Source organism: Narcine bancroftii, chromosome 2, assembly GCF_036971445.1.
Source record: "Narcine bancroftii isolate sNarBan1 chromosome 2, sNarBan1.hap1, whole genome shotgun sequence".
Lineage (NCBI taxonomy): Eukaryota > Metazoa > Chordata > Chondrichthyes > Torpediniformes > Narcinidae > Narcine > Narcine bancroftii.
In genome coordinates, this window is record NC_091470.1 from 308519826 (window position 1) to 308546066 (window position 26241).

Sequence of the window (26241 nt, forward strand, 5' to 3'; positions counted from 1 at the left end):
ACACCAATATCCTGAGTACAAAGCCCTGCAAAAGGTAGTGGATATAGCCCAGGACATCATAGGCAAAAACCTCTCCACCGTTGAGAACATCTGCAGGTAATGCTGCAGTCAGAGAGCAATAGCAATCATCAAGGATCTGCACCACCCAGCACATGCTCTGTACTCACTGCTACCATCAAGAGGTATAGGTACCACGAGACTCCCACTACCATGTTCAGAAACAGCTGCTACCTCTCCACCATCAGACACCTCAGTGATGAACTCAATCAGGGATTGGCTTTAGGACTCTTATTTTTGTACGTTTTTGTTTCCACTCTGTATTCCACAGTTTGTTTAGATTTCTTTATTTGTTTACATGTGTACATTGTGTTCAGATGTTTTTTTAACTACCAATAAGTTGTAATTCTGCCACTCCATAGGAAAAAATAATCTCAGGATTGAATGTGATGTCATGTATGTACTCTGAAAATAAATATGAAATATGATTTGAATCAGTTTTGACATGGAAACACTTAAATAGTTTAATAATAAATCACAAATGAAGAAATTCAGAACACATTAAAGACCATGATAGTAAACAAGCAACATTTCAAAAAATTACCATCAATTAGAATTCAACAATAGGTTGTTCTCTTTGCAACAGGATCCTTGATTTCATCAGCGGATCAAAATCAGTGCAAATTGATATCACCTCTTCCTTGCCGACCATCAACACAGGGGCACTTCAAGGTTCTATTCTCTCTACACTCATAATTGTGTAGCCATGTTCAGCTCCAATGCAATCTAAAAATTCAATGACAACACCACTAGTGTTGTCTGAATAACAGGTAATAATGAGTCAGATATAGGATGGAGATCAAGAATCTTGTAGACTGGTGTCAATACAACAACCTTGTTCTCAACACCAGCAAGACAAAGAAACTTATTGTGGACTTTAGGAAGGGAGGCAAAGGGAGTACTTACCTATTTTCATTTGCAAGACAATGAGAAAGAAGGTGAGAACCCAGTTCCTGCAAGTCCATATACAAGACCTCACTATCAGAAGACCAGATCACTGAGGCAATTGTGAAGAAGGCTCACAAACGCAACTTTCTCAGAAGTCCAAGGAGATTTGACATATCGTCAAATAAACTGTTGAACTTCCATAGGAATCCTTTGGAAAGTATACTGACTGGATGCATAATAGTGCAGGTTAGAAGCATGAGGATCCAGGAATGCAGAAGATTGTAGAAATGCCAAACCTAGCCAAGTCCATCACCTTCTGTGCATTGAAGACATCTATGTGAGTAAACATCATAAAAGATCCCCATCATTCTGGTCCAAATGTCTTCTCACTATTCCCTTCAGGTAGAAGGTACAAATGCCTGATGCCCAGCATCACCAGGCTTAAGAATAGGTTTCATCTCCCAACAGATATCAGACTCTTGAATCGCCACATACAATTAACTTGCACCTTAAATATCCCAGGGCCCCCAAAAGGTCAGTCTGAACACGAAACATTACCTTTTTCCATGCACAATCTACAAATGGGTATCATTATTTAGCTATCCTTTGATTTAAAAAAAAATAGATATAGCACAGTAACAGGCCCTTCCAGCCACAAACCCTTGCCTCCCAAATACACCAATTAACTTACAACCACTGTACATTTTGAAGTGTGTGAATAAACTGGAGTACCCAAAGGAAACCCACATAGACATGGAGAGAATGTACATACTCCTTACATACAGCATCGGATTCAAACCAGGGTTGCTGGCTCAGTAACAGCATTGTGCTAACCGCTATGCTATCACTTTCTCTGTCTTGGTATATTGTGATAAATTTGTTTTTACTAATGTAGTTGGTGTGTCTTACTTATCTACGTGGCTGCAAGAATTTTAGTGCATGTGTACATTGTAATTGCATTACAGAAAACTTTCATACTCAAGTTCATATGGGACAATCATTATAATTACAGATAAATTTAAGCTCAGGTTATTGCATATGTGAAAAGCAGTCTAACATATGATTTACCCCATTTTGCCCTAAGCAGTGCAGGTGACAAGTGAAGCCAGTCTTCAACTGGAGCATCCTATTCCATGCTTTCATCATTTTGCCATCACCATTTATTGCCTTTATTTTCAATTAATCATCAATTTTCTTTTCTAAATGCTGTCTAACAATTTTTTCAATTGTTAGAAGAAAATGAGATACAATGGCAATTTGGGGAAACCCATTTGCGGGTTATGATGATATTTAGCACAATGAAAATTAAAATCAGGAATATTATCCAACTGCAAGAGATTTTCTTGAGACCATATGACATAGGAGCAGATATAGGCTATTCAGCCCACACAGTCTGTCCTGCCATTTTTATTTTCCCATTCAGCTCCAATGCCCGGCCTTCTCCCCATAACCTTTGATGGTCTGACTAATCAAGAACCTATCAATCTCTGTCTTAAATACATGATTTGGCCTCCACAATGGCCTGTGGAAATAAATTCTACAGATTTATCTCCCTCTGGCTAAATTCCTCCGCATCTCTGTTCTAAGTGGATGCCCTTCAATCTTGAAGTTGTGGTATCTTGTCCTAGTCTCTCCCACCTTGGGAACATCCTTTCGACATCTACTCTGTCCATGCCTTTCAACATTCAATATAGTTCAATTAGATCCTCCCTCATTCTCCAACACCAGTTTCAGGAAAAGCAGCTACCCCTGCATCAGACTCCTCAACAACAAACTCGGTCAGGGACTTATTTATGGACTCCTGCTTTTAAACTTTGATTCTTTTTCTCTATCTCGGCATGCACAGTCAATTTGTTTACATTTCTTTATTTGTTTATGTGTATAGTGAGTCTTTTTTTTTGCACTGTCAATAAGTGATATTTTTTCTCAACGGCAGGAAAAAGAATCTCAGGGTTGTATGTGATGTCATTAATATATTCTGACAATTAATCTGAAATCTGAATGATCCTAAATTCCAATGAATAAAAGGGTATAAAAGAGCAAGCAAATTATCCACTTATGATAACCATTTCATTCCCAGAATCATCCATGTGAACCTCCTCTGAACCCTCTTCAACATTAGCACATTCAAACATAGAAGACACTTAAAATTTAAATGCATCAAATTTGAATCTTATTTCTACATCTTTATTTATATATGAGTACTCAGAAAGCAGTGTGGGATCAAGCCTCATAAATAATATTTAATCATAAATCACATTTTGTGACTTTGTTATTTTCACATAAATAGAATGACCTATTGTTTAAGGCTGTTCTTTCAAACATAATTATTTCTAAACTGGGTAAAATAAACCTCAACTAACCGTGAAGAATTGTTCAGAAGGAGGTTGATATATAGCCCAATCAGAACATGTTCATCACCCAGTCTATCAGCAATATCAAGGCTGTAATGCAACCTAGAATGATGGAAATGTAAAAAATGAAATCTAAAGAATAAGAAAACATTGCAAAAGGTCAATGTGAATTTTTTTTTATCATATGGAATACTGTAATACATTTTCACATGCACAAAGACGCCATTATTTGTTTCAAGATATTCAAACCAATCAGTAAATTCTTCTACAAGTTTGTCAGGGTTGGATTAAAAAGGGGGTGTCTACTGTTAAGGAGCAGAGCCATTTTAAGTATGAAACTGACAGTACATGTTTCCTTTCACATATGAAATTAGTAATATTTCTACTGATATAAAACTGCACAGGTGAACTACATGGAATTGCTCTAAGATATTTGGAAACCCAACATATATATTTATGTTATTTGTTAGTATTATATTGTATTGTCTTATTAGCTCATGCCATTCTACACTATCTTTAACACTTACCCTTTGCCTTTCAGCAAAGCTGGAGCAGCCCTAGCCAGTTGTTTGTTCTGCTCTACTTCATTGATCTCATCAGGCAAGCTATTTAAATGAGATAAGAATACTAAACAAAGAACAATACAGGGGAAACAGGTTAAAGTAAAACTGTGAACTGCATGTAGACAGAGTAAAAAATTCCTGATAAACCAAAGACATGGCAAAAAAATACCCAATAAACCAAAAGAAGTTAAATACATTTAACATGCAGAAAGACTAAGGGTTTTGTGAAAACTGAAAATAAATATGATAAATCAGAACTTTGTTTTAACGGAAGTGAGTAGAGTGCGATTATTTATTGATGGGAGTAGTTACATATATTCTCTGCTCACAAAAATATCTACTGGCAATGGTCAATCATGAGTGTGACGACTTGATCTATAACAAAGGGATAAAATGCTGTAAATGCTCAGCAGATGATTTTTTGGAAGAAAAGAACAGTCAACACATCAAGTTGATGACCTTTTAACAGAGTTGAAAAGTGACAAAGGGAACTTGCAAAACAGCTGAGAGGATGGGTGAGTTGGATATCTCGAGGATGGGCCAGGGGCAGGTCACTGAAGGGTAAGATCAGTGCAGCAATGGGGATGATCAGTAAACAAGGTTATCTGAATGAGTGAGAGCATTTAGAGTCTGGGAACATACACAAATCAATCAAAATAACATAGGAGGTCCAAAATGCAGAGCTGGAGATTATGCCTCTATTCCCAGAGCAACAAAAAGGAGAAATAAAACCTGGCTAAGCTAATATTATAGATGGATGACTGATACAGACAAAGAAAACAAGTTGCCTGAGGTTGTAGGATTTAATATCAAGTCTAGAGGCCTGCAATGCGCCCAAATGGAAAATGATGTACTGTGACAGTAAAGGAGGCCACAGATCAATGGGTCAGAATGGGAGTGCTTTCAACAATTACAGTAGCAGGCAACACAACTCAGGAATGGAGAATGAACGCAGGTGGTAGACAAACCGATCATTCAGTTTATATTTTGTTTATTTCGAGACATCCTGCTTTACAAGGCCTCTGTTACTTCCTTTTAAATTCTGATGCAGGGTAGCTAATCTGAAAGATTGCCTTCGATTTTCTTCTTACAGATGCAGACTGGCTTCCGGAATATTTGCAACATTTTCTGCTTTTGGTTCAGATTTTCAGCATCTGCAGTGCTTTGATTTTCACTAACTTAAAGATTTGATGACTCACAAATTGGAACAGTGAAACAAGTTTCTGAAAGACTTACTTTTCTCCAAAATGTATTTATTGAGCATCATACATATTACACAGATGTACATTGTGCTCTTATTTTCTATTTTTTAAAAACAGAAAAACCAACACACATATACACAAATGTTCACGTGGCCCCTCAGATACACAACCGGACCTTCCCCTATCTGATCTTGGTATCTTTACTGACAGCATCATCAGAATATTTCCGATTGTACTAGTACAACTGTCTCAGTTGGTCTTTTACTCTGTAAGCACCTCATAATTCAGAGAAAAATGCATAAAGGGTTGCCATTTGTGGAAAAAATTTCCAATGGAATTTCTTAATGTGTATTTGATTTTCTCCAGTTGAATAAAGAAACTGATATCCTTAATCCAATGTGCAATAGGAGGACCCCTATCAAACTTCCAGTGTAACAAGATTAGATGTTTGGCTAATAGGGATGTAAATGCTATTCAGTCTTTCTGCAGGGAATTTAGGGAGTTCTCGGAGATTCCAAATATTTCAGTCAATGGGCAGGGTTGCAAATTGACTTAAAATATTTTGGATAGTGTGCAGAAGACTTCACTCAAGAACCCTTGTATTTTAGGGCAGTGATAAAACAGTTGACTTTGGTGGCAAGGAGAGCCATTACACCTATTGCATTTGTCCTCTATTTCAGGAAAAGTGAACCTTATGCAGCACCTTGAACTGAATGAGTCCCAAGCAAGTGCAGGAGATGGTAGAACAAATTCTTTCAATAGCCTCTACCCACATTGTCTCCTCAATTTCCATTTCCAATTCTTGCTCCCATTCTGTCTTTATTTTGGAAAGTGACTGGTCTATGATTGGCAGAATAGAGCTATAAATTTTTGGAATTGTCCCTCTCGCTCCTTGATTGCCTGATATTGGATCTTCCAGGGTTGTTTGGCATGTGTCAGAAGGAAATTTTGGAAAGCCTTTGGTAGAAAATGTTAAATGTGAAAGTGACGAGATAAGTGTGATGCAGGTAAGCCATATGTGAGAGAGAGTTAAACCTGGTAAACACTCTGTTGGCATAACAATCTTGAAATCATTTGACATCTTTAATTTGCCATGTGTATTAAAAAAGAATCAGTGACTCAAGATGAAAATAAGTGATTGTTATTTAATGGACCCTGAAAAGATATCACTGCCCACTTAAAAGTTGTGTCTAATCTGATACCAATTTTTTTAATCATATTGAGCACCACTGGGCTGTTCGTGTAGTTAAAGGGTTTTATGGGCAATGAAAAATATACCATGCCGGCTAAAGGGGACAATTTACAAGGTTACTCTTCCAGTTACACCAGGAGAGCTCAAGGGAAATGCACCAGTAATTTAGGTACATAATAAAGGAATGGCGGGGATTCAGCAGGAAAGTGACAGGGTGGCCTGGAGTTGGAAAGTGAGGTGGAGGAGGAGCAAAAGGAAGAGAGGGAGTAAAAGAAAGACATTACAGGGAGTGAAAGACAGATAAAGGGGGCAGAGAACCAGATGCCTTTTGCCAGAGAAATACTGGAGGCCATTGGCCAGATATAAAAAAAACTTTGAAGACTCTGGTGACAGGGCAGGGGGCAATCAAAGAAAGGTTGGAAAACTTGCCAGAAAGGATATTGGAAACAGAAGAGAGAATTGAGAGAGTGGAAGAAAGATTGGATAAGAGGGAGAATGATGGGTAAGGGATAGCGGAAGGAAGTGGGAGAAGACAAATCTTAGAAAAGATCAGCAGGTGGAATACGGTTAAAATTATGGGGGTGAAGGAGGGCACTGAGGGGAGAAACATGGTGGAGTTCCTGAAAAAGTGGATCACAGATATACTGGGGAGGGCACAAATTGGAAATAACCTGGAAATATAATGGTCTCTCACCCCCTGCCCAGGGCCAAACCAACAGCCGCGCTCTATCCTAGTAAGGCTCTTTTGCTACCAGGATAGAAAGAAGGTTTTATGGTGCTATTGAAATGCAGGAGGGAATTTGACCTAGTTAAAAAAGAGCCTTAAACAAAAAGGAATTGAGTTTACCCTCCTTCACCCAGCAACACTCTAGATAGTCAGGGCAGGACGAAAAAACGTTTTTTAAGGATCCATAGGAGGCAATAGAATTTGTACGAACCCTGCCACACTTCAGGATTAAATGTAAATGTAAATAAGTGTGAAAGAGGGAATCAGAGGAAAGATAGACTGTAAATATTGAAATTGTAATGAATATGACGGGGAATATGTTTTTTTTCCATAATGTTAATGTTTAAAGATGAATGTAAATTAGAATAAGAATAAATACAGGAAAGAAAGAGATGGATGTACAATTGCATTGAGCATGTCTCAAAATGGCAGGGAGATTGGCTCCAATAGCTTGGTTATTGGTGATGGGGGGGGGGGGGTAAATTTAAACTGGGAGGGGGGAGGAAAGAGGAGGGGGGTTGCCTGGGTTTTTTTCATGTTGTTCTGAATTGTGTGTTAGTTTTGTTAATTTGTTTATTTCATATGTGGAACACAGCCACCTGCACCAAGGATCTACAGAGGAGAACCAGGATGGAGGTTAAGTATAAGGGGATGAAAAGGAAGGGGAAGGATATAATGGTCCTGGGGTAATGGATGTCAATCAAATTTGTGAGTTTTAATGTAAATTATATAAACGGGGATATAAAGAGTCTTGGCACACCTAAAAAAGATGCAGACAGATATAGTGTTTTTACAGGAGATTCACCTGACAAAGCAAGAGCATTTAAAGTTAAAGGGGGCATGGGTGGGCCAGGTGGAACACAAAAATCAACCTTTTTGCTGATGATGAGTTAATATATTTGATAGACCCGGGGGGGGGGGGGGGGTGCATTGGCCAGGCTGAGGGCCACACTGGAGGACTATTGGAAGGAAGGTCTCAGGGGTATAAAGTAAATCTGGACAAAAGTGAGAGTATGCCTTTGACAAATGGAGATTATAGACAATATCAACAGAGAAGTCAATTTAAATGGCCACAAAAAGGCATTAAATATCTGGGGGTAAAAGTGGACAAAGATTTGGGCATCTTGTACAAATTTAATTATCTCCCTTTGCTCCGGAAGATTGAGGAGGACCTTGCTAGATGGAGGACTCTGCCCATAAGACTGGTGGGCAGAGTTAACTGTCAGAATGAAAGTGATGCCAAAGCTCCAGTATCTCTTTTAGTCGTTACTCATTTCGTTGACACAGAGCTTTTTTAAGGTCCTCAACGAATGTGTCAGAAGTTTCCTGTGGAACGGTAAAGTGGCTAGAATCTCCATGGAAAAGTTAACGTGGGATTATAATTTGGATGGCTTAAAATTACCTGATTTCAAAAAATATTACTGGGTAGCCCAAGGAAGATTATTCGCTTTACATTGTGAGGGAGGACCCTCCCACCCCCACTCTGGGTAGCAGGTGAAAAGATAGCAGGAGAGTGTATATACAAATGGGAAATTAAATTAATTTCAAAGAAAACGGATAACCCCATACTGAGGCATATACTTCAATGTGGCAAAGAATGAATCAGTGTATTGGATTGAAGGTGGGGCCATCTTCCAAAACTCATTTTGTTCCAGAACAACTTAATATCCCTGACTCTGGATAATGAAATCCTGGACCTCTGGTGCCAGAGGGGATTAGGTGTATCAAGAATTGTTACAAGCAAAGGCAGCTCATGCCATTTAAGCAGTTGAGGAACAAATATGATTTGTCTAATACAGCATTCTTCTACTATCTGCAAATAAGGATCCTTCTTAAGGGAAAAATTGGGGCCATCTATGACCCTACCTAGATGTAGTAATGTGGAGATTCTAATTCGACGGAAATGTGTGTAAATTTATCTCTAAGATGTATTACATATTCCAAAGTGAGGACTGAAGACAGCCTTACACAGGTCAAGGGAAGAGATGGGAGTTGGACTTCGACACAACAATCATTGAAGAGTTGTGGCAAGACCTATGTCTGGATAGCAATTTCATAAATCATAGCCAGAAATTTCGGAAATGTGTTTTAGGGGGTGGTATGGAGGTTGGAAATTTTGTCCACCACACCTGGCTATGTACAAAGGTTAAGATCTTTCTGGGAAGACCTGGGGGACATTCTAAAAGAAAAATTACAGGTGGATTTTCCACAGGATCCAGAAGTGTACCTTCTGGGAGACATTGGAGATATGACTTTTAGAATGTCCAAATATCAAGTTTTGTTCATGAAAGTCGCCTTGGTGGTAGCCAGGAAGTGTATGACGGTTTCCTGGAAGTCTGATTCCCAACTAAATACTACATGATGGAATATGAAAATGCAGAAATGCATTACCCTGGAAAAAAATCACGTGTAATCTAAAGAAGAAACAACACATTCGTTAGAGGGTGGCAACCTTACTTGAAATATATTGGCACAGATGGATTAGCTTCCCCCCCACTTCAAAGTAGGCATACTGTAGCAGTCCGTCCCATCAGGGAAATGAATATGATCAAAGAAGTGGGACATGACACAGGCGGCATGTTTCTTTCAGTTTCGTTTTGATTTTTTAAAACTTTCTTTTTAATTTAACTTAATTGTATCAATGTAATTTAATTGACTGTTCTTTCACTTGTACAAAGGTGGGGAGGTGGTGAGGAATAAATATAGACTGTATATTACATGAATGTAAAAATAGATTATATGGTTTGAATTTTATGAGCCTATGAAAATTAAAATAAAATATTGAAAAAAAAAGGAATGGCTTGAAACAAGTAAAGGAATCTTGGTAATATATTAATTTTAAATACATTTATTCTGCTCATTAGAGACGGGCAAATTTTTCCATCTCTGAAAATCTGATTTCACCAGGTCGATAAGAGAAATATTTTTTTTATTAGGAGATTGGAGAATGCGCATGTGATGTTTACACCTAGGTATTTGAAAGCTGATCAACTACACTAAATAGATTGGTCTGATTGATGAAGTTGCAGAGCTGGTCTGTTGATGGGGTAACATTCAAACTTTTGAATATATAGCCTGAAAAAGAGCTGAACTCCTTCAGAATGGAGGGAATGCTTCTCACCAGGCCTGTTACAAACAGCAGCAAGTCACCAGCATACAATTAACCTCTTTTAAAAGACTTTTCCTTTAATTCATCAAGAATGCTATTAACCTTTATATGAGCAGAAATAAAACATCCAGATAGCTCCATGTGAAATTAATGAGCTGGCTCAGAGAGTGATAACAGGACTCAGATGGTGGATGTTGTGGCTTCAACTCTGCCCCCCCCCCCCCATCCCCCAACAGTGCCCTATGACCTTTTTGACAGCTCAACACAATCAAAGGCCTTTTAAGTTGTTTTCAAATGTTCTAATCATTATATTCTTGAAATAAAGGTCAAAAAGATCAGCATAATTAACAATTAAAAGTTAAATTAAGGAAAATTGGAAAAAAGCATTTAAAATTCCTTAGATCTGAAATTAAAATAAAAACACATTTGAACATACATTTTTAATCAAGCACAGGAGGTTAAAGCAAGGATAGAGTTAAAATGGGGCTGAAAATAGAAAATAATTTATTTTTCCCACTAAAATTATGAATGGGGTGTGGAAATGTTTCCAGTGAAGCAATGCACACCTGGTTTACTTCCACTACTTTTCACATTATATGTAAATTATTTGGATGACAAACTTTGGCTTTGTGGCCAAGTTTGCAGATAATATGAAGATAGGTGGAAGGATGGATAGTGTTGAGGAAGCAGTGAGTTTGCAGAGGAACTAGGACAAATTGGGATAACAGACAAAGAAGTGGCAGATGGAATACAGCAGAGGGAGATATGGTCATGCCATTTGGCAGAAGAAATTTAAAAATGTTTTTCTAAATTTATGAATAGGGAGAAAATTCAGAAAATGGAGGTCCAAAGGGATTTGGGAGTCCTAATGCAGGATTCCCTCAAGGCTAACTTATTGGTCGAGTCTGGAGAAGGCAAATGCAATGTTAGCATTCATTTTGAGAGGATTAGAATATAAAAACTAAGTTGTAATGCTGAGGCTCTATCAGGTGTTGTTCCGTCTACATTGGAATATTGTGAGCAGTTATGGGCTTCATCTGTAAGGAAGGATGTGCTGGTGTTTTAAAGGGTCCAGAGAATTATCCTGGGTATGACAGGGTTAAAGTATGAGTAATGTTTGATGGTTCTCTGGTCTGTACTCACTGGAGTTTAGAAGGATGAGGGGAGCAATCTTTTTGAAAAATACCGATTTTTGAATGAGGTGGATAGATTGGATGGGGCGAATATGTTTTTTTAGTGGGGTGACTCAGACCTGAGGGCACAGCTTCAGAATGAAAGGACCTCTCTTTAGAACAGAGCTCAGTCAGAGGGTGGTGAATTTGTGGAATTCATTATTATAGACTGCTGCAGAGGCAAAGTCATCTATATTTAAAGGGGAGGTTGATAGGTTCTTGATTAGTAAGGATGTCAGAAGTTATGGGAAGAGGCAGGTGAATGAGGTTGCATGGAAAAAATACATCAGCCATGATTTTAATGGCAGAGCAGACTTGATGAGCTGAATGGCCAACTTCTGTTCCCATGTCTTATGTGTCAGATGTTAATAGTGGCTCTGTGAATTGACACAGGAAACATGTAAAAATGTACTTTAATTTTGTGAACATATTAGATTCATCTTTACTTCAAAACAATAATGAAAACCGATCTGTAGAATTTCTGCTAATTATTCCATAAAGAAACAATGTTGAAAATAGTCATTTGGAAATACTGAATGCTCACTCCAATTGCATTTTAAATATTAGCAATTGGAAGAATGCTTTGCCAATAACAATAAATGAAAGCAAAATACTGGATGCCAAACAGATCCATGGAATAATTTGTTTGGATTTCTTATTTCCATCTAGCTAGAACATAAAACAGCTTAAAGACAAAAAATGAGCTGTGGTAAATGGCTATCTCAGTATTGAAATCCATAATATATTTTCAAAAACTGAAGAAATAGAAGCGAGGATTATATCAATTGACTGCCACAAGGTTGTGTTAGATGGAATTTATTAAAGCTGATATAAATTCCAAGGCATATATAGGGCTAGATGGATCATGAGGGTGATGTCCATCGATCTTGGAAGGTGATCAAGAAAGTTATGCTGGAGCTTTATAAAACTATTAGATAGCACAGAGTACAGGGAAAAACCCCAGAATATAGGGAAGAAGTTTGTATTTCTAGAAAACAAGCTGTGTTACAATTTTCTGTAACGTGCCATCTGCTCATGTGTCAAGAAATGTTTGTTGGAAAAAAAAAGCATGCTGATTTATTTTCTTTTATTCCCCATATAAATTCCAAGAAAACCCATTTTTTTTGCATCTCAAATTTTGGTGCTGATTTGTGAATTCTGCAAGGCAAATTTCTGTAACCCACATGTTTTGTGTCCAGTTCTTTCAGAAGGATATAAAGGTTATTAAGAGGGTTATTAAAAGGTTATTAAGATGACTTTATCAGAAGGGTTTCTGGTATGAAGAATTTTGTCAACGAATTTACAGTGGAGAATCCGTTGTTATTTCACTTGGACCAAAGGAGAAGAGATTCGATAGAAGTGTAAAGGATCATGGCAAGATCAGATAAAATAAACCGAGATGTTGCCGTGCGTTGCTAAATATGAGAAAGTTAGGAAGGCTTTTCAGGGAAATAAACACAGGTCTCTGAGAATACAACTGGCTAGATTAATCTGCTGATAGCTACATGAACTATTTGTTACTTACTTCCTTCTGTTCTGTAATGACATTGTAACTCAGCTCTATAATTTAGAGAAATATTACTGTAAAACAATCTGAGAAATAAAGTGGCAATTCTTAATCATAAATAATTTTCTTTTCAATCATTTATTTTCCTTTTAGCAGAAGACACACACACTCACACCTTTGAAACCAAACACATCAGATACAAACCTTTGTACCAAGGCAAAGTTTTATAAAGGAATCAACATTGGGAAATTATCTGAACCAAAGGGACTAGATTACGTTCAAGGATGCATATTAATTTTTCTCATACCAAAGAACTCATTCTTCAAAAAATTAAACAAGATTAGATGTACTTTGCTGTTTCTAGTGTCTGGATTGTGCATACAAAATGGCACCCTGTTTTTATTTACAACACAGAATTATTCCAAGAATTAGCAGCCTACTAAATTGGACAGATGGTTTGGAAGTGTTTCTAAACCATAACAAGCAGTATTCCAATTGACACTTTGATTGCATAACTGGTCAGAATGAATGTACCTAAATAAGTGGAGAGGTACAAGATTTCATAGAACATGATAGCATAGTGCACGCCCTTCAGTCCATGATGTTGTGCCAACCAATATAAACTTACTCCACATCACTCTAATCCTTCCTTGCCCTTATGCCCCTACTATACCAGCCTCCACTACTACTTGAGCAAATGCATTCCAGGCACCCATCACTCTCTGTAAAAAATGTATCTTTGATTTCCCTGAAATTTTCCTCCACTCACCTTAAATGAAGGTTCTTTGGATTTGCTATTGTCACTCTGGGAAATAGGTGCTGGCTGTCCACCCTATCTAAGCCTCTAATTATCTATTATACCTCCAGTAAGTTATCTTTTATTCTGTTTCTCCAAAGGAAAAATCCCAAGCTCAGTTCACATTGCTTCATAAATTCTCTAATCTGGGCAAATCCCCTTTGCAACCTCTCTGAAGCTTCCACATCCTTCCTGTAATAAGGCAACACAGTTAGCATAGCGGTAGCACAAAGCCTTTACAGTGCCAGTAATTGGGACTTGGGTTAGAATCCCGCTCTGTTTGTAAGGAGTTTATATATTCTCCCCATTTCTGCATGGGTTTTCCCTGGGGGCTTGGTTTCCTCCCACCATTCAAAACATACCAGGGATTGTAGGTTAATTGGTGGTAAATTGGGCGGCACAGACTCGTGGGGTGAAATGGCCTGTTACCTTGCTGTATGTCTAAATTTAATTAAAAAACTGAAGACAATACACCAAGTATGGAGTAACAAGAATTTTAAAAGAGCTGCAGTTATCTAATGGCTCTTAAATTTAATCCCACTATTAATGAAGGCCATACACCTTCTCAACGACTGATTCAATTTGCTTGGCAACATTGAGGCATATATGGACTTGGTCCCAAGATCACTCTCTTCCTCTACACCTTGTCAAACTTCTTACTAAAATCTATATATGCCACATCCACCACCCTTTTGCCACCTCCTAGAGAAACTCAAGGTTCATGGGATATGACTTACCCTCAAAAAAGCCATGCTGACTATCTCTAGGATGACAATGCTTCTTTAAATGCTTGTAAATCTCATCCTGAAAAAAATCTCCTCAATAGTTTGCCCAACACATATGCCTGTTCTCCATTGACTCACATTGACCAAGGTTCCTCTACCCAGTGAACACTAAATCAAAGAATTCACTAAGGACCTCTCATGCCTCCAGGCACATGTTCACTCCTTTATCCCTAAACAATCCTACCCTTACTCTAGTCATCCTTCTGTTCTTCATGTATATGTAGTCGCCTTAGGGTTTTCCTTAATCCTATTTGCCAAATCCTTCTCATGCCCTCTTCTGTATCTCCTAAGTCCCGAAGTTCCTTCCTGGCAACCAAATAATTCTCATAAGCCCTTCCTGACAATTTCTTTCAGGATATGGACAACAAATAGAAAAGGCACATCAGAAGGGCAATGTAGGGGGGTCATGGGGATTTTAACATGCAAGTAGATTGGGAAAGCTAAGTTGGGACTGGATCTCAAGTTAGAGAATTTGTAGAATGCCTTCAAGAAAGCTTTTTGGAGCAGCTTGTTGACAAGCCTATGAGGGGATTGGCTGTACTGAATTGAGTTTTGTGTAATGCACCAAAGGTGATTAGAGAGTTCTGAGTAAAGGAAACATTAGAGGGCAGTGGTCACAATATGACTGAGTTCAATTTGAGATTTAACAAGAAAAAACTAAAGTCAGATGTGTCAGTATTTCAGGTACAGTAAAGGGAATTACAGGAGGATGAAAGGAACTGGTCAAAGTAGAGATTGGAAGGGGGCCTGAGTAGAGAGGGCAGCAGAGCAGCAATGGATGAAGTTTCTGCAAGAAATTAGGAAGGTGTAGGATAAATACGTAACAAAAAATTGGAAATATTTGAATGAAGAAATATTACAACTTCCCACACAAGGGAAGTCAAAGCCAACATAAAAGCAAAATAAAGGGCATGCAAGGAAGCAAAAATTAGTGGGAAGATAGAAGTTTGGTTTGCAGAAGGTAACTGAAAACTCATGAGCAAGGAAAAAACTAAGTATGGAAGTGGGCTAACAAATAAAATCAAAAAGGATACAAAAAGCTTATTTGAGTATTTAAAGAGTAAAAAAGAGGTAAGATGAGATATAGGACCACTAAAAAATTATATTGGAGAAATAATAATGGGAGATGACAAAGAGATGGCAGAGAAACTAAATGAATATTTTGCATCAGCCTTCAGAGAAACTAAATGAATATTTTGCATCAGCCTTCACTGTGGAAGACATTAGCTGTATGCCTGATGTTAAAGAATATCAGGGGAGGGAAGTGAGTGCTGTTACTATTTCAGGGAGAAGGTCGTCAGAAAGCTAAATAGTCCAAAGGTGGATAAAACTCCCAGATCAGAGGGATTGCCCCCTCTAGTTATGAAAGAAGTAGCCATAGAGATTATGGAGGCATGGGTAATGATCTTTCAGGAATTAATAGATGATGGTATGGTCCCAGAGGATAGGAAAAATCACAAATGCTACCCTACTGTTCAAGAAGGGAGAGAGGGAGGTAGCAGAAAATAAATTATAGACCAGTTAGTCTAACATCAGTCGTTTGGAAGGTTTTGGAGCTGATTGTCAAGAATGAGGTTATGGAGTATTTGGAAGCACATGACAAGATAGGCTAAAGCCAGCATGGCTTCCTTTAGGGAAAATCTTGCTTGACAAACTATTGGAATTCTTTGAAGAAGTGACAAGCAGGCTCGATAAAGGGATTTTGGATTTTCAGAAGGACTTGACAAGGTGCCACACATGAGGCTACTTAACAAGAGCCCATGTTATAACAGGAAACAGCAGTGTGGGTAGAGCATTGGCTGATAGCAGAAAACAGAGAATCAGAATACAAGGTTCACAGTCTGATTGACTGCCAGTTTCTAGTGGTGTTCAACAAAGGTCAGTGAGGGCTGCTTCTTTTTTCACGTTGCATATTAATGTTTTGGATTATAGAATGAATGTCTTTGTGGCCAAGTTTGCAGATTAGACAAATGTAGGTGGAAGAGCATGTAGTGTTGAGGAAATAGGGAAACTGCAGAAGACAGACAGATTAAGAGAATGAGCAGAGAAGTAGCAAATGAAATACAATGTCAGAAAGTGTATGTATAGCATGGACTTTGGTAGAAAAAACAAATGTGCAGGCTATTTTTTTAAATGGGAGAAAATTGAAAATACCCAGATATAAAAGGACTTGGGAGTTTTTGTGTGCAATAGACTGAAGGTAAATTTACATGTTAAGTCAGTGGTGAAGAAGACGAATGCAATGCTCGCATTTATTTCAAGAGGAATAGAATACAAGAGCAGGAATGTGATGTTGATGATTCAGAAGGCACTACTGAGACCTTACAGAGCATTGTGAGCAGTTTATGGCTCCTCATTTAAGAAAGGATGTGCTGACGGTTTAGAGAGGTTCACAAGGATGATTCCAGAATGAAAGGGTTACCTTATGAGGAGCGCTTTTCAGCTCTTGGCCTATAATCATTAGAATGTAGGAAAATGCGAGAGTAACTCATTGAAATATTTCAAATGTTGAAAGGTGTGAAGAGTGTAGATGTGGAGAGGTTTTTTCCCATGACGGGAGAATCTTGGACAAGAGGGCACAACTTCAGGATTGAAGAGCGTCTGCTAAGAACAGAGATGTGGAGGAATTTCTTCAGCCAGAAGGTGTTTAATCGAAGGAATTTGTTGACACAGGCGATTGTGGAGACCATGAACATTACAGTGTTATGAACCAAAAATAATGAACAGCAATAGACAATGAACCGGACAGTGTTTAATTTTAAACCAGTAATTTATTTCTTATTCTTAAGCTATAGTCTCAACTCTTAAACTCTCTTTAACACTAAATCTATCCCCAGCTCTGTACAAGTGTCAAGCGCATGTGTGATATACCCAAACCATTACAGTCCAGGTCAAAATCTAGAAAGTTACTTAAAAGTTCAGTCTTTCAAATTCAGTGTTGAGGTGTATGTCTTTGAAATTTGATGCCCAGAATTAATGTTGAACTGATGGGAGTTGTGGCTACTACAGATTCATGAATTCTTCTTGCATTGCCTTTGAAGAAATGTCCAACAAGCTGTAGACATTACACTCCTGGTCCCTTTGTAGGCAAGACTCAAACTGGGCGACCTCCATGAAGCTTCTAAGACCCTGGCACTGGTCTCTCCGAGTAACCTTCACTGCTAGTCACACTTAAAATGAAAGTCTCTCCAACTGATCTCCACTGTTAGTCACAATCAAAATGAAGCATTTTGCTTCCCAAAAAGACCCTCCTTGCACTGGTCAATCCACTGAAAAGACCAATAATTCACAGAGCATGAATTCCACAAAAATGGCTGGCCACGAGTTGCTTCAAAAAACTGTTTTCTCTTCGGAAGTCAGAATGGTTCTTCCTTGGAAAATCACAATGTCTTTGCAAATGTATTAAATTCTGGAGCAGACTGTGACAAACCTTCCCTCAGTTCTTCCAATGTATCGAATTATTGCTGGGCTGTGACTTGTGTTGTGCTTGTGTGAAATGTTAACTGTGACCATTCAGTCCCTCCTGTTTATATGATCCCTTACAGTGGTAATCCTATTTTATTAAAAGAGGAGCTCATAATTGGGTGTATTTAAGTCAGAGATCGATAGGTTCTTAATTAGCCAAGGCATCAATGGTTATGAGGAGAAAGCTGGACAGTGGAGTGGAAAAATAGATCAGGTCACGATTAAATAGCGGGGAAGACTCAATATTTCTGATCCTATGTCTTGTTTTCTTATGGTCTACCCTTGTGTATGCTTCCTTCTTCCTTTGTTTCACCACTCTTGTCAACCATGGCTCCTTTACCCTACAAACTTTCTCTGTCTCAGTGAAACAAACCTATCCAGTGATCTGTAAGCATCTTCCACATTTCTACTGAGCATTTCCCTGAGAAAACCTTTTTTTCTCATTTACTCTCCCAAGATCCTGCCTCATACATGCACCAGGTGCCTTGCCGTTTGTCATGGGCGACCATTTCTCTCCATCACAGTCTTTGACCCTCCAAATTGTAGTTGTTGCCTTCCCGGTTTCTAACCATGATGTTAATCCTTCTATCATTTTCATTCTCTGTCTTCTTTTTCCTTCCAGCTTTCCAGTTGTAACTAAATGTTCTAATGTATCTTTTTCCTTGATGTGTCCAAATAATTTTGATTGGTGTTTTCTAATTCTTTTAAATAATGTATGTTTTGTTTTCATTCTTTGTAGAACTTATTTGTTTGTTATCTGTACAGCATTCATCTAAGAAACCACATTTCTGCTGCATTGATTATTTTTTCCATTGCATTTGTGATGATCCATGACTTGCAGCCATACATCAAGATAGAAAGAATATAGCAGCTGAGAGTTCCAAGGTGGATGTCATATCTGCCTTATGTCATTGTAATTATCCCTTCCACAATTAAACACTTTTCCATTTTGTCTACTCTTATGCTGGTCCACAGTTATGCTTAAGGTCAGGGAGTGGTGGACAGTCTTTGAGATGCTCACCCACTGAAAGGTCTGTCACCTGACCAGGTTCATTAGATTAGTGCAGCCTCTCCTCTCATTGCTTTGTCCACTGTGTCAGAAGTCCTTTTTGGACACACCTCAGAAATCCTCTAGTACAAGGTTTTGTACTAAGAAGGGCATCGAAGTATCTCATAACAACAACCTTAATATTTTTGCACATTTCCAAAATCTGGTTACTTCTCCGTTCTTCTGTGTCTACTGAGGAGCCTGCAGAATATTCCCAAAAGTGCTATCCCTTCCTGTTTGTGACTTCAATGTCCTCCCCTTCTGCAGCTGAGCTACTATCCCTGATTAACAATGTGACTCCCCCACTTCCTTTACCTCCCTCCCTATTTCCTAATGCATAATGGAAATTAAGCAGAAAATAAATCTGAAGCTTGAAAACAGAAATTCCTTCATGCTGAATCTTCATAAGATTTTCATATCAAATTTAAAGAGTTGAAAGTTTTATATATGCACATACATTCAAATATTACACATAAATATTAACTTTGATTTTATTTTTATAAATTATATCATTATGACATTGTGGTTACTAGAAATTGTATAATAAGCAGAGATATGGAGGAAGACAAAGTGTGCCTCTGACGGAGAGAAGACCTTAATTCAGACAGAATTGCTTGTAGTTTGCTATGAAAATTAATTTCCCCAACTGACATGCAACAGTTAAAATTTAAAATACCAGTAACTGATTAGTCAATTACAACCCCTGGGTTCTCTCTGACTTCAATAACTATCCATGACTGAGATATTTGAAATGTAACTTAAATAAAAGAAAAAAAAAATATTTGTAGACTTTTGAAGTGCCAAGTCAGAATAAAACATACATTTTTGTAAGATTTATATTTCAACAATGCAAAATGTTACAATTTTCATTGCTTGCTATCCTGACAGTATATTCCAAAATTTATGATTTCCAGTATTTAATAAGGCAATACTATTACTTTAAAAAGAATGTTTTCAAGATTCAAGATCAAGATTCAATTCTCATCATGGTGTAATATTACATGAAATTGCCTTAATCCTCCATAAGGCAAACATCATGAAAGTAAGAGAAAGAGAAGCGAAAGAGAGCCCCCTAGAGTCATTGAATGTTCATTGATTCACTTCCAGTGTTCCCGCAGCATCCACAACCTTCAGTCCAAACCCCTTGCACCCTCTCACAACCCAGTTCCGATACCTGGCACCGCCTTCAACCAGTCTTGAGCTAGCCTCCAGCAATCCACAGAGTACTAAGAGTCCTTTGACTGCAGTTGGCAGCAGCCACAGCCTGTGTGGGTTTCTCACCATGAGTAACCATCAACTCACTTCCTGAGTGCTCTTCAGCTGCAGAGCCCTTCACTAGTCCACCGTCATGGTCACTGCCCTGCAGGATTGTCTCCTTTGTTTTTCCTTCTCAAACAGGGTGGTGGTCTTCCCATTTTCTGGTGCACTGCATCGGACCTCTACTTCTCCGGAGTCTACCACTCTTCAAAGCTGCTGCCAAACACAGGCAATATCATCTTGGGCCCACACCCTCTCCCCCCCCCACCCTGGTCACAGCATTTTAAAATAAACCACTGGTGGCTCCTTCAGCAGACCGTTTAAAGCCTGCACAGAACCGTCGGTAGTTGGACTGGGCGGAAGAACCCTGTGGAGGTGCACTGTGACTCTTCTCTCTGCAGGTCTTCAACAGTGGCAGCCATTACTGCAGCTTCAGTAGTGTTACTAATTTTTGGCTCTTTTGAAACAATCCATCTATATCACCTCATGTTATGCAAGTTGAGGGTGTCATCAATGAATGTTGTGTGTATTTCTAATCTATTGATGGAAACTGCATCAAAATATCAGGATCGACAACTTGATTTGCTCTTGGGTAATAATGAAGAGTAAACTATTTAGTAAATAAGATTTAAACACCGATTTCATCATCATCGAGACCTGAGGTTTGATTTTCATGTGCTGCAGCAAGTTGATGCAATCAATAATTACATGTAACAGCAGTTTGACCAACGAGACTTCTTCATAGGATTGGTGGCGGGAGGATGGGGTAATGGAGGGAGGAGGAGAAAAAGCTGATCCTATCCCACTACATCATTTAAACTTTCTCCTTGATTCCCCTTCATTTTTAGAGTAGCCAATATGGGTGCCATCCAGAGCCCTGATCTGCTTGGGCAGCACACAGATGTAACAGCAGCTGCTTTTCATGAACATTCACTGCTTGTGAAGGGGTAAAAACCACAGCAATTTTAAAAATAATGGGTATATCCTTATTTCATGATTTTGTTTGGGAGAATGCCACAGTATTTCGCGTACTCAAAAAATAAGTGAAATACAATTTCCAGCTACTGACCACATCAATGTTTGTTTTTACATTTTACTGAAATTGCAAAAAATGATTAGGACTCATGAGGGCATTGATAAATACACATGAGCATTAAAACGTGAAATTATTCTGAAAGAATGATCTTTTAGCCAAATTCAATTAGTCTAGAAGGGCACCAAACAATGCTTTTTTAAAAAAAATTATGTCAGCTTTAGTTCATTCAACCAGGCCTCACATCTTCATTAAACAGAGAATCGAATAGTATAAAACTGAAAATGCTGGAAATACTCAGCAAATCTGTGGAGAGAGAAAGAGAGAAGTGTGTGGTGGGGGGTGGGGGGTGGAGAGAGAGAGAGAGAGAGAGAGAGAGAGAGAGAGAGAGAGAGAGAGAGAGAGAGAGAGAGAGAGTCCTCTAGCCTGGTGAGTATTTCCTGATCCACTGACCACTTCTGCATGTTCTGTTTTTCATGTCGCACTTTCATTTGGTTTCCTTCAGCATGGTTTTCCTATAAAAAGCTAAAGTCTGCGTCAAATCATAAATTCTGTCTTGATGACATCTCCAGAGATTGTGACAGTGCAGGAAGGAGAAACAAGCCAGTTCTGATGACAACTTGTTGATTTCCATTCATTCAACAGCACTCAAGAGGGAACTATGATGAAATTTGTAATGTAATGAATCTTTCAAGGACTTATGTAGATTGTGAATAAAAAAAAAGCTAGCACCTAGAGATGTAACCGAAAGATGGTTAAAATGAGGGGAGCTACAAGATGTGTGTAAAAGGAGATGAAGAGAGAGAATTAAAGGAGAGAATTCCTCGGCAGCTGGAGTTATAATTGCCAAGAATAAAAAAGAGATGTCTGAAAGGCTGTATGCAGAGCAGACAGTTGGGAGATTGGAAAGGTGAGCTCACTAATTTCCGAAAATTGCTTGAAGTGGAGAAAAAGCATTCAGGGTGATTTTAAAAATCTCAAGCTCATATATTAGGAGCTCATAGGAACCCTGTGTAAGTAGCATAGGGATGATTATTACCTCACAAGCTAACACCCCACCAACCACCTGTTGAAGAATCTGTGGGTCCCACAATTGCCTCATCAAGCTACATAGTGGTTAGCGCAACACCTTTATAGCACGAGTGATTGGGACCAGGGTTTGAATCCTGCGCTGTCTGTAAGGAGTCTATACATTCTCCCTGTGTCTGTGTGGGTTTCCTCCCACCGTTTGAAATGTACTGGGTGGCCTGTTACAATGCTGTATGTCTAAATTAAATAGAAAACCCAAAAGGAAGTACATCATCCTCAATCCAGAGGAAATGTCCGGGAAGATAAGACTCGATAAAATTAAGGAGGGTCTAAATGAAGGAAAATATTTTTTTAAAATAGATGTTTGGAAAGATTTCTTTTGTGCAAAAATGTGAAAGATAGTTTAAGCCTTACGGGAAGAAAGTTTAAGAATATAATTGGATCAAAGTGATAACTGATATAAATGATTTAAGACCTCAACACTGATTTTCTGTTTTGGATAAATAAAGAAATGTTCAAATACAAATTTGAAACATTAGGAGCTACTAAATGATGTACTGGATGGGACTTTCCTATATCTAATACCTTCTGACTCTTCTAAACTACTTGAATTTGTGCCTAGTATTTCTAACAATTTTTTAAAAATGTAGCTTTGGAATAATTGTGGATGAGACAGCAGGTAGAAAAAAATAAATAAGAGTGTTGTCTTCCCACTTGGCAGAGTAAGAGCATTAAGATTCATCAGTTTCTATAAATGGAAAATAAAGATGACAATCTCTACCACCTTGGGACAAATTGAAGATGTTAATTTAAAAAGCAATTTACAAAATAATAATATTGGTTTCTTCTAATACTTGATCATTTCTATTCTCAAATAGCATCAACAGTGACTTCCTAACAGAAAGACCACAGTCTGTCCAGGATGGTAGGAGAATGTCAATCACTGTCAAACTGGCGCACCTCAGGACTGTGTGCTCAGCCCACACATGTTCACGCAATTGACCCATGACAGCAATGCCAGATCCAGCTCAAACAGAGTCATCAAGTTTGCAGATGACAAGACAGTTGTTGGCCTCATCAGCAACAGTGATGAGGCGTACCACAGAGAAGAGATGGAAAATCTTCTGCTTTGGTGCGAGATTAACAACCCAAGTCTCAATGCGGGCAAAACAAAGGAGATGATTGTGGACTTCAGGAGGACTAAGGATGACCACCCTCCACTACAAATTAATAGTTCAGTAGTGGAGAGAGCAGAGAACACCAAGTTTCTTGGAGTCAACTTAAGAAGTGACTTATCCTGGACACACATTTTTTCCTTTGTCAGGAAAGCACAACAGTGACTGCACTTCCTGAGAAGACTGAGGTGGGCAAGGCTACTGGCCACCATCATGTCAACTTTCTACAGGAGCTTTATCAAGAGAACATTCTGGTTGGCTGAATCACTGTGTGGTATGGTTGCAGTTGAGCATTGGATTGGACGTCAATCTACAGGACCATAACAGCAGCAGAGAGGATTACTAAGGCCTCCATTCCCCACACCACCACTCTCCCCAAAACCCCATCCACATAATCTTCTTGGAACGTTGTCTGAAGAAAGTTCACAAAATTGTTCAGGAGCCCTACCACCCCGCACACAGCATCTTCCAGTTTCTCACATCGGGAAAGAGATAAACGTTTCAAAGCCAGAACCACCAAGATAAGAGACTCGACTATTTTATTTACTTCATAATGTTGCTGTTGTGGTGGGTGGGTGGGGGGGTGTATGTAAGTATGTGGGTGTGTGTGTGTGTGTGGGGGTGTGTAGTTGTGTGGGGGTGTGTTGGGGTGTGTGAGGGTGTGTGAGTTTGTGGGGGTGTGTTGGGGTGTGTGAGGGTGTGTGAGTTTGTGGGGGTGTGTGTGTGTGCGCACGCAAATTTAAGTTCTTGGGGGTCGCAACCTCAGAGGATTTTTCCTGGACCCAACACTCTAATGCAGTGGTTCTCAAACTTCTTTGGTCTGCCACATTCTGAGCGCTCCCCCCATACAATGGAAGTGGCAGTGCTGAGCAGGATGGGAGGATAGTGTGGCGCTGTACAGAGTGGAGGGGGGGGAATCAGTGATTGCACTGAGTGGAGTGGAGGAGCTAGTGGCGCCATTGAATGGGGTGGGGGTGTTAATGGTGGCGATGAGAGGGGGTTGATGGCAGCGCTGATAGGGGGGTTGGTGGTGGCATTGAGAGGGGGGTGAGTGGCGGTGCTGAGCAGGGGATTAGTAGTGATACTGAGCAGGGGGGTTAGTCGCGGTACTGAGTAGGGAGTAAGTGGCACTTAGAGGGGGTTGGTGGCGACGCTGAGAAGGGAAGTGGAGGTAATGCTAAGAGGGTAGTAAGTGGCGGCACTGAGAGGGCGGTAGTGACACCAGTACAACATGGCGGCCATTGAGTCTGGCTCTTGTGAGAACGCCTTGTCACCATTTATTTTGCTCACTGTTGCCACCCTGAGTCTGGGCAGAAAATTACTCCCCTGGCTTCTTCATTAAACTTTGCAGCACACTGAATAATAACAAGACTGAAGATTCTGAACACTCCCAATATCCTCACCTCCTCCTGACTGCCCCTTTTCCCTCAACAACCCCTTGGATCTTTCCACCGCCCACAGTAGCAGGGGGGTGGGGGGGGGGGCAGCAGCGTCCACTTTGGGAATCACTACTCTAATAGAATCAGGAGATTGTAGAGGTTTGGCCTGACATCGGAAGTCCTGCAAATTTCGACATATGTGTGGTGGAAAAAATGCTGAAAGTATGATGACATCAAGATGTTCAAATGCAAAGCCCTGCAAAAGGAAGTGTATACTCCCAGGACATCAGAGTCAAAACCCACCCCACCATTGAGAACATCTACAGGGAATACTGCTGTTGGAGAATAGTAGCAAATGCCCACCACTATTTGTAGATTGTAATGAAAATGCAGCTACAGCTAAATGAAAATATTATGTCATTTTCAACTGAATGTTGCTTAATAAGATTAAGTGAGTAATAAAATTAGTCAGTTGTACGCATCACAAAGACAATTGGACAATATTAGCCTTACAGTCTTATTTTTTTTCTACGTTTTACTTTCTTCATACCTTTGAAAGATCCACAGCATTGATTGACCTACCTCTTGTTAGGGCTGGGGCTTCCTGAGGTTATAACTGAATGAGAGAACATCGTGTCATTCATATTAGGAGTTCTTGAAGGCCTAAGACACAAAAACTATATTTTATAATTAGGTTTCAGATAAACTTAATGTACTTTCCCACTGCTCATTACATAAATTACATTCTCAAAAAGTACAATCTTTGGAAAGAAAAAATAAAATTTAACCCATAACTAAATAATTCAGTATCACATATTGTTCCCAATAATTTCTGCTCTTAGAACTCAGTAGGATTCATATGTTATCATTGGTTTCAAGAAGCATATTTTCAAGATCTAAACAGCTTTATGAAAAATATACAGTGTAAATATTAGTGAATGAGAATCCTTGTTCAAATAGAATTATTTTTCTGTTACTTAATATCTTTAAAATAATAAAACAGAAGAATTTTATTGAGTATTCAAACACAATTATTTGTAATTATTTTAAAGAAATAATTTATGCATTCCGCTTATGCCAGCTCTCTAAATTAAATAATTAGTTACTACCCCATGCCTTTACCATAGAGCTGTGTATGTTTTACTGTCAAGTATTTAATTTCTTTTGAGATGTATTATTGGATCTGCTTCCTCAGGGTTTTCAAGTAGTGCAAAAAACAAAATCTCTCTTCTCTCTTTGATTTTACTAGTCAACCTAACCTCGTGTTCTATCACTATTAATTGTTTTGCAAATTATCAATAGTTCACAATAGTTTATCTCTTACGTATAATATTTTTTAAATACTTAATTGTTTTTGAATAACACTACCAGTTCCCTCTAACTTCTCTGCTTTAAGAATGATCCAAGCCTCCATATCTATACAGACTGATTTACAGCGTGGGAGCAGTCTGCTAAACCTCTCTGCAGCTTCTTCAATCTCTTGACATCCTTTTGGAGAAATAA

At 38.8% G+C, this 26241-nt stretch overlaps 1 protein-coding gene across 22 annotated transcripts in view; it reads right to left on the bottom strand.

Moving 5' to 3' along the window:
- The window catches only part of dtna (dystrobrevin, alpha), a 438543-nt gene that overhangs the window by 97433 nt on the left and 314869 nt on the right, over positions 1-26241 (bottom strand). For 13 of the 22 annotated variants that reach the window (XM_069921569.1, XM_069921565.1, XM_069921564.1 and 10 more), the window contains 3 exons: positions 25321-25401; positions 3827-3904; positions 3309-3401 (listed from right to left, as the gene is read on the bottom strand). In XM_069921569.1, coding sequence (XP_069777670.1) covers positions 3309-3401; positions 3827-3904; positions 25321-25401 — 252 coding nt within the window. Of the gene's footprint in view, positions 1-3308; positions 3402-3826; positions 3905-10568; positions 11642-12789; positions 12825-25320; positions 25402-26241 lie in introns of those variants that run through there. The other 9 variants (XM_069921573.1, XM_069921575.1, XM_069921581.1 and 6 more) reach the window with 3 other exon arrangements.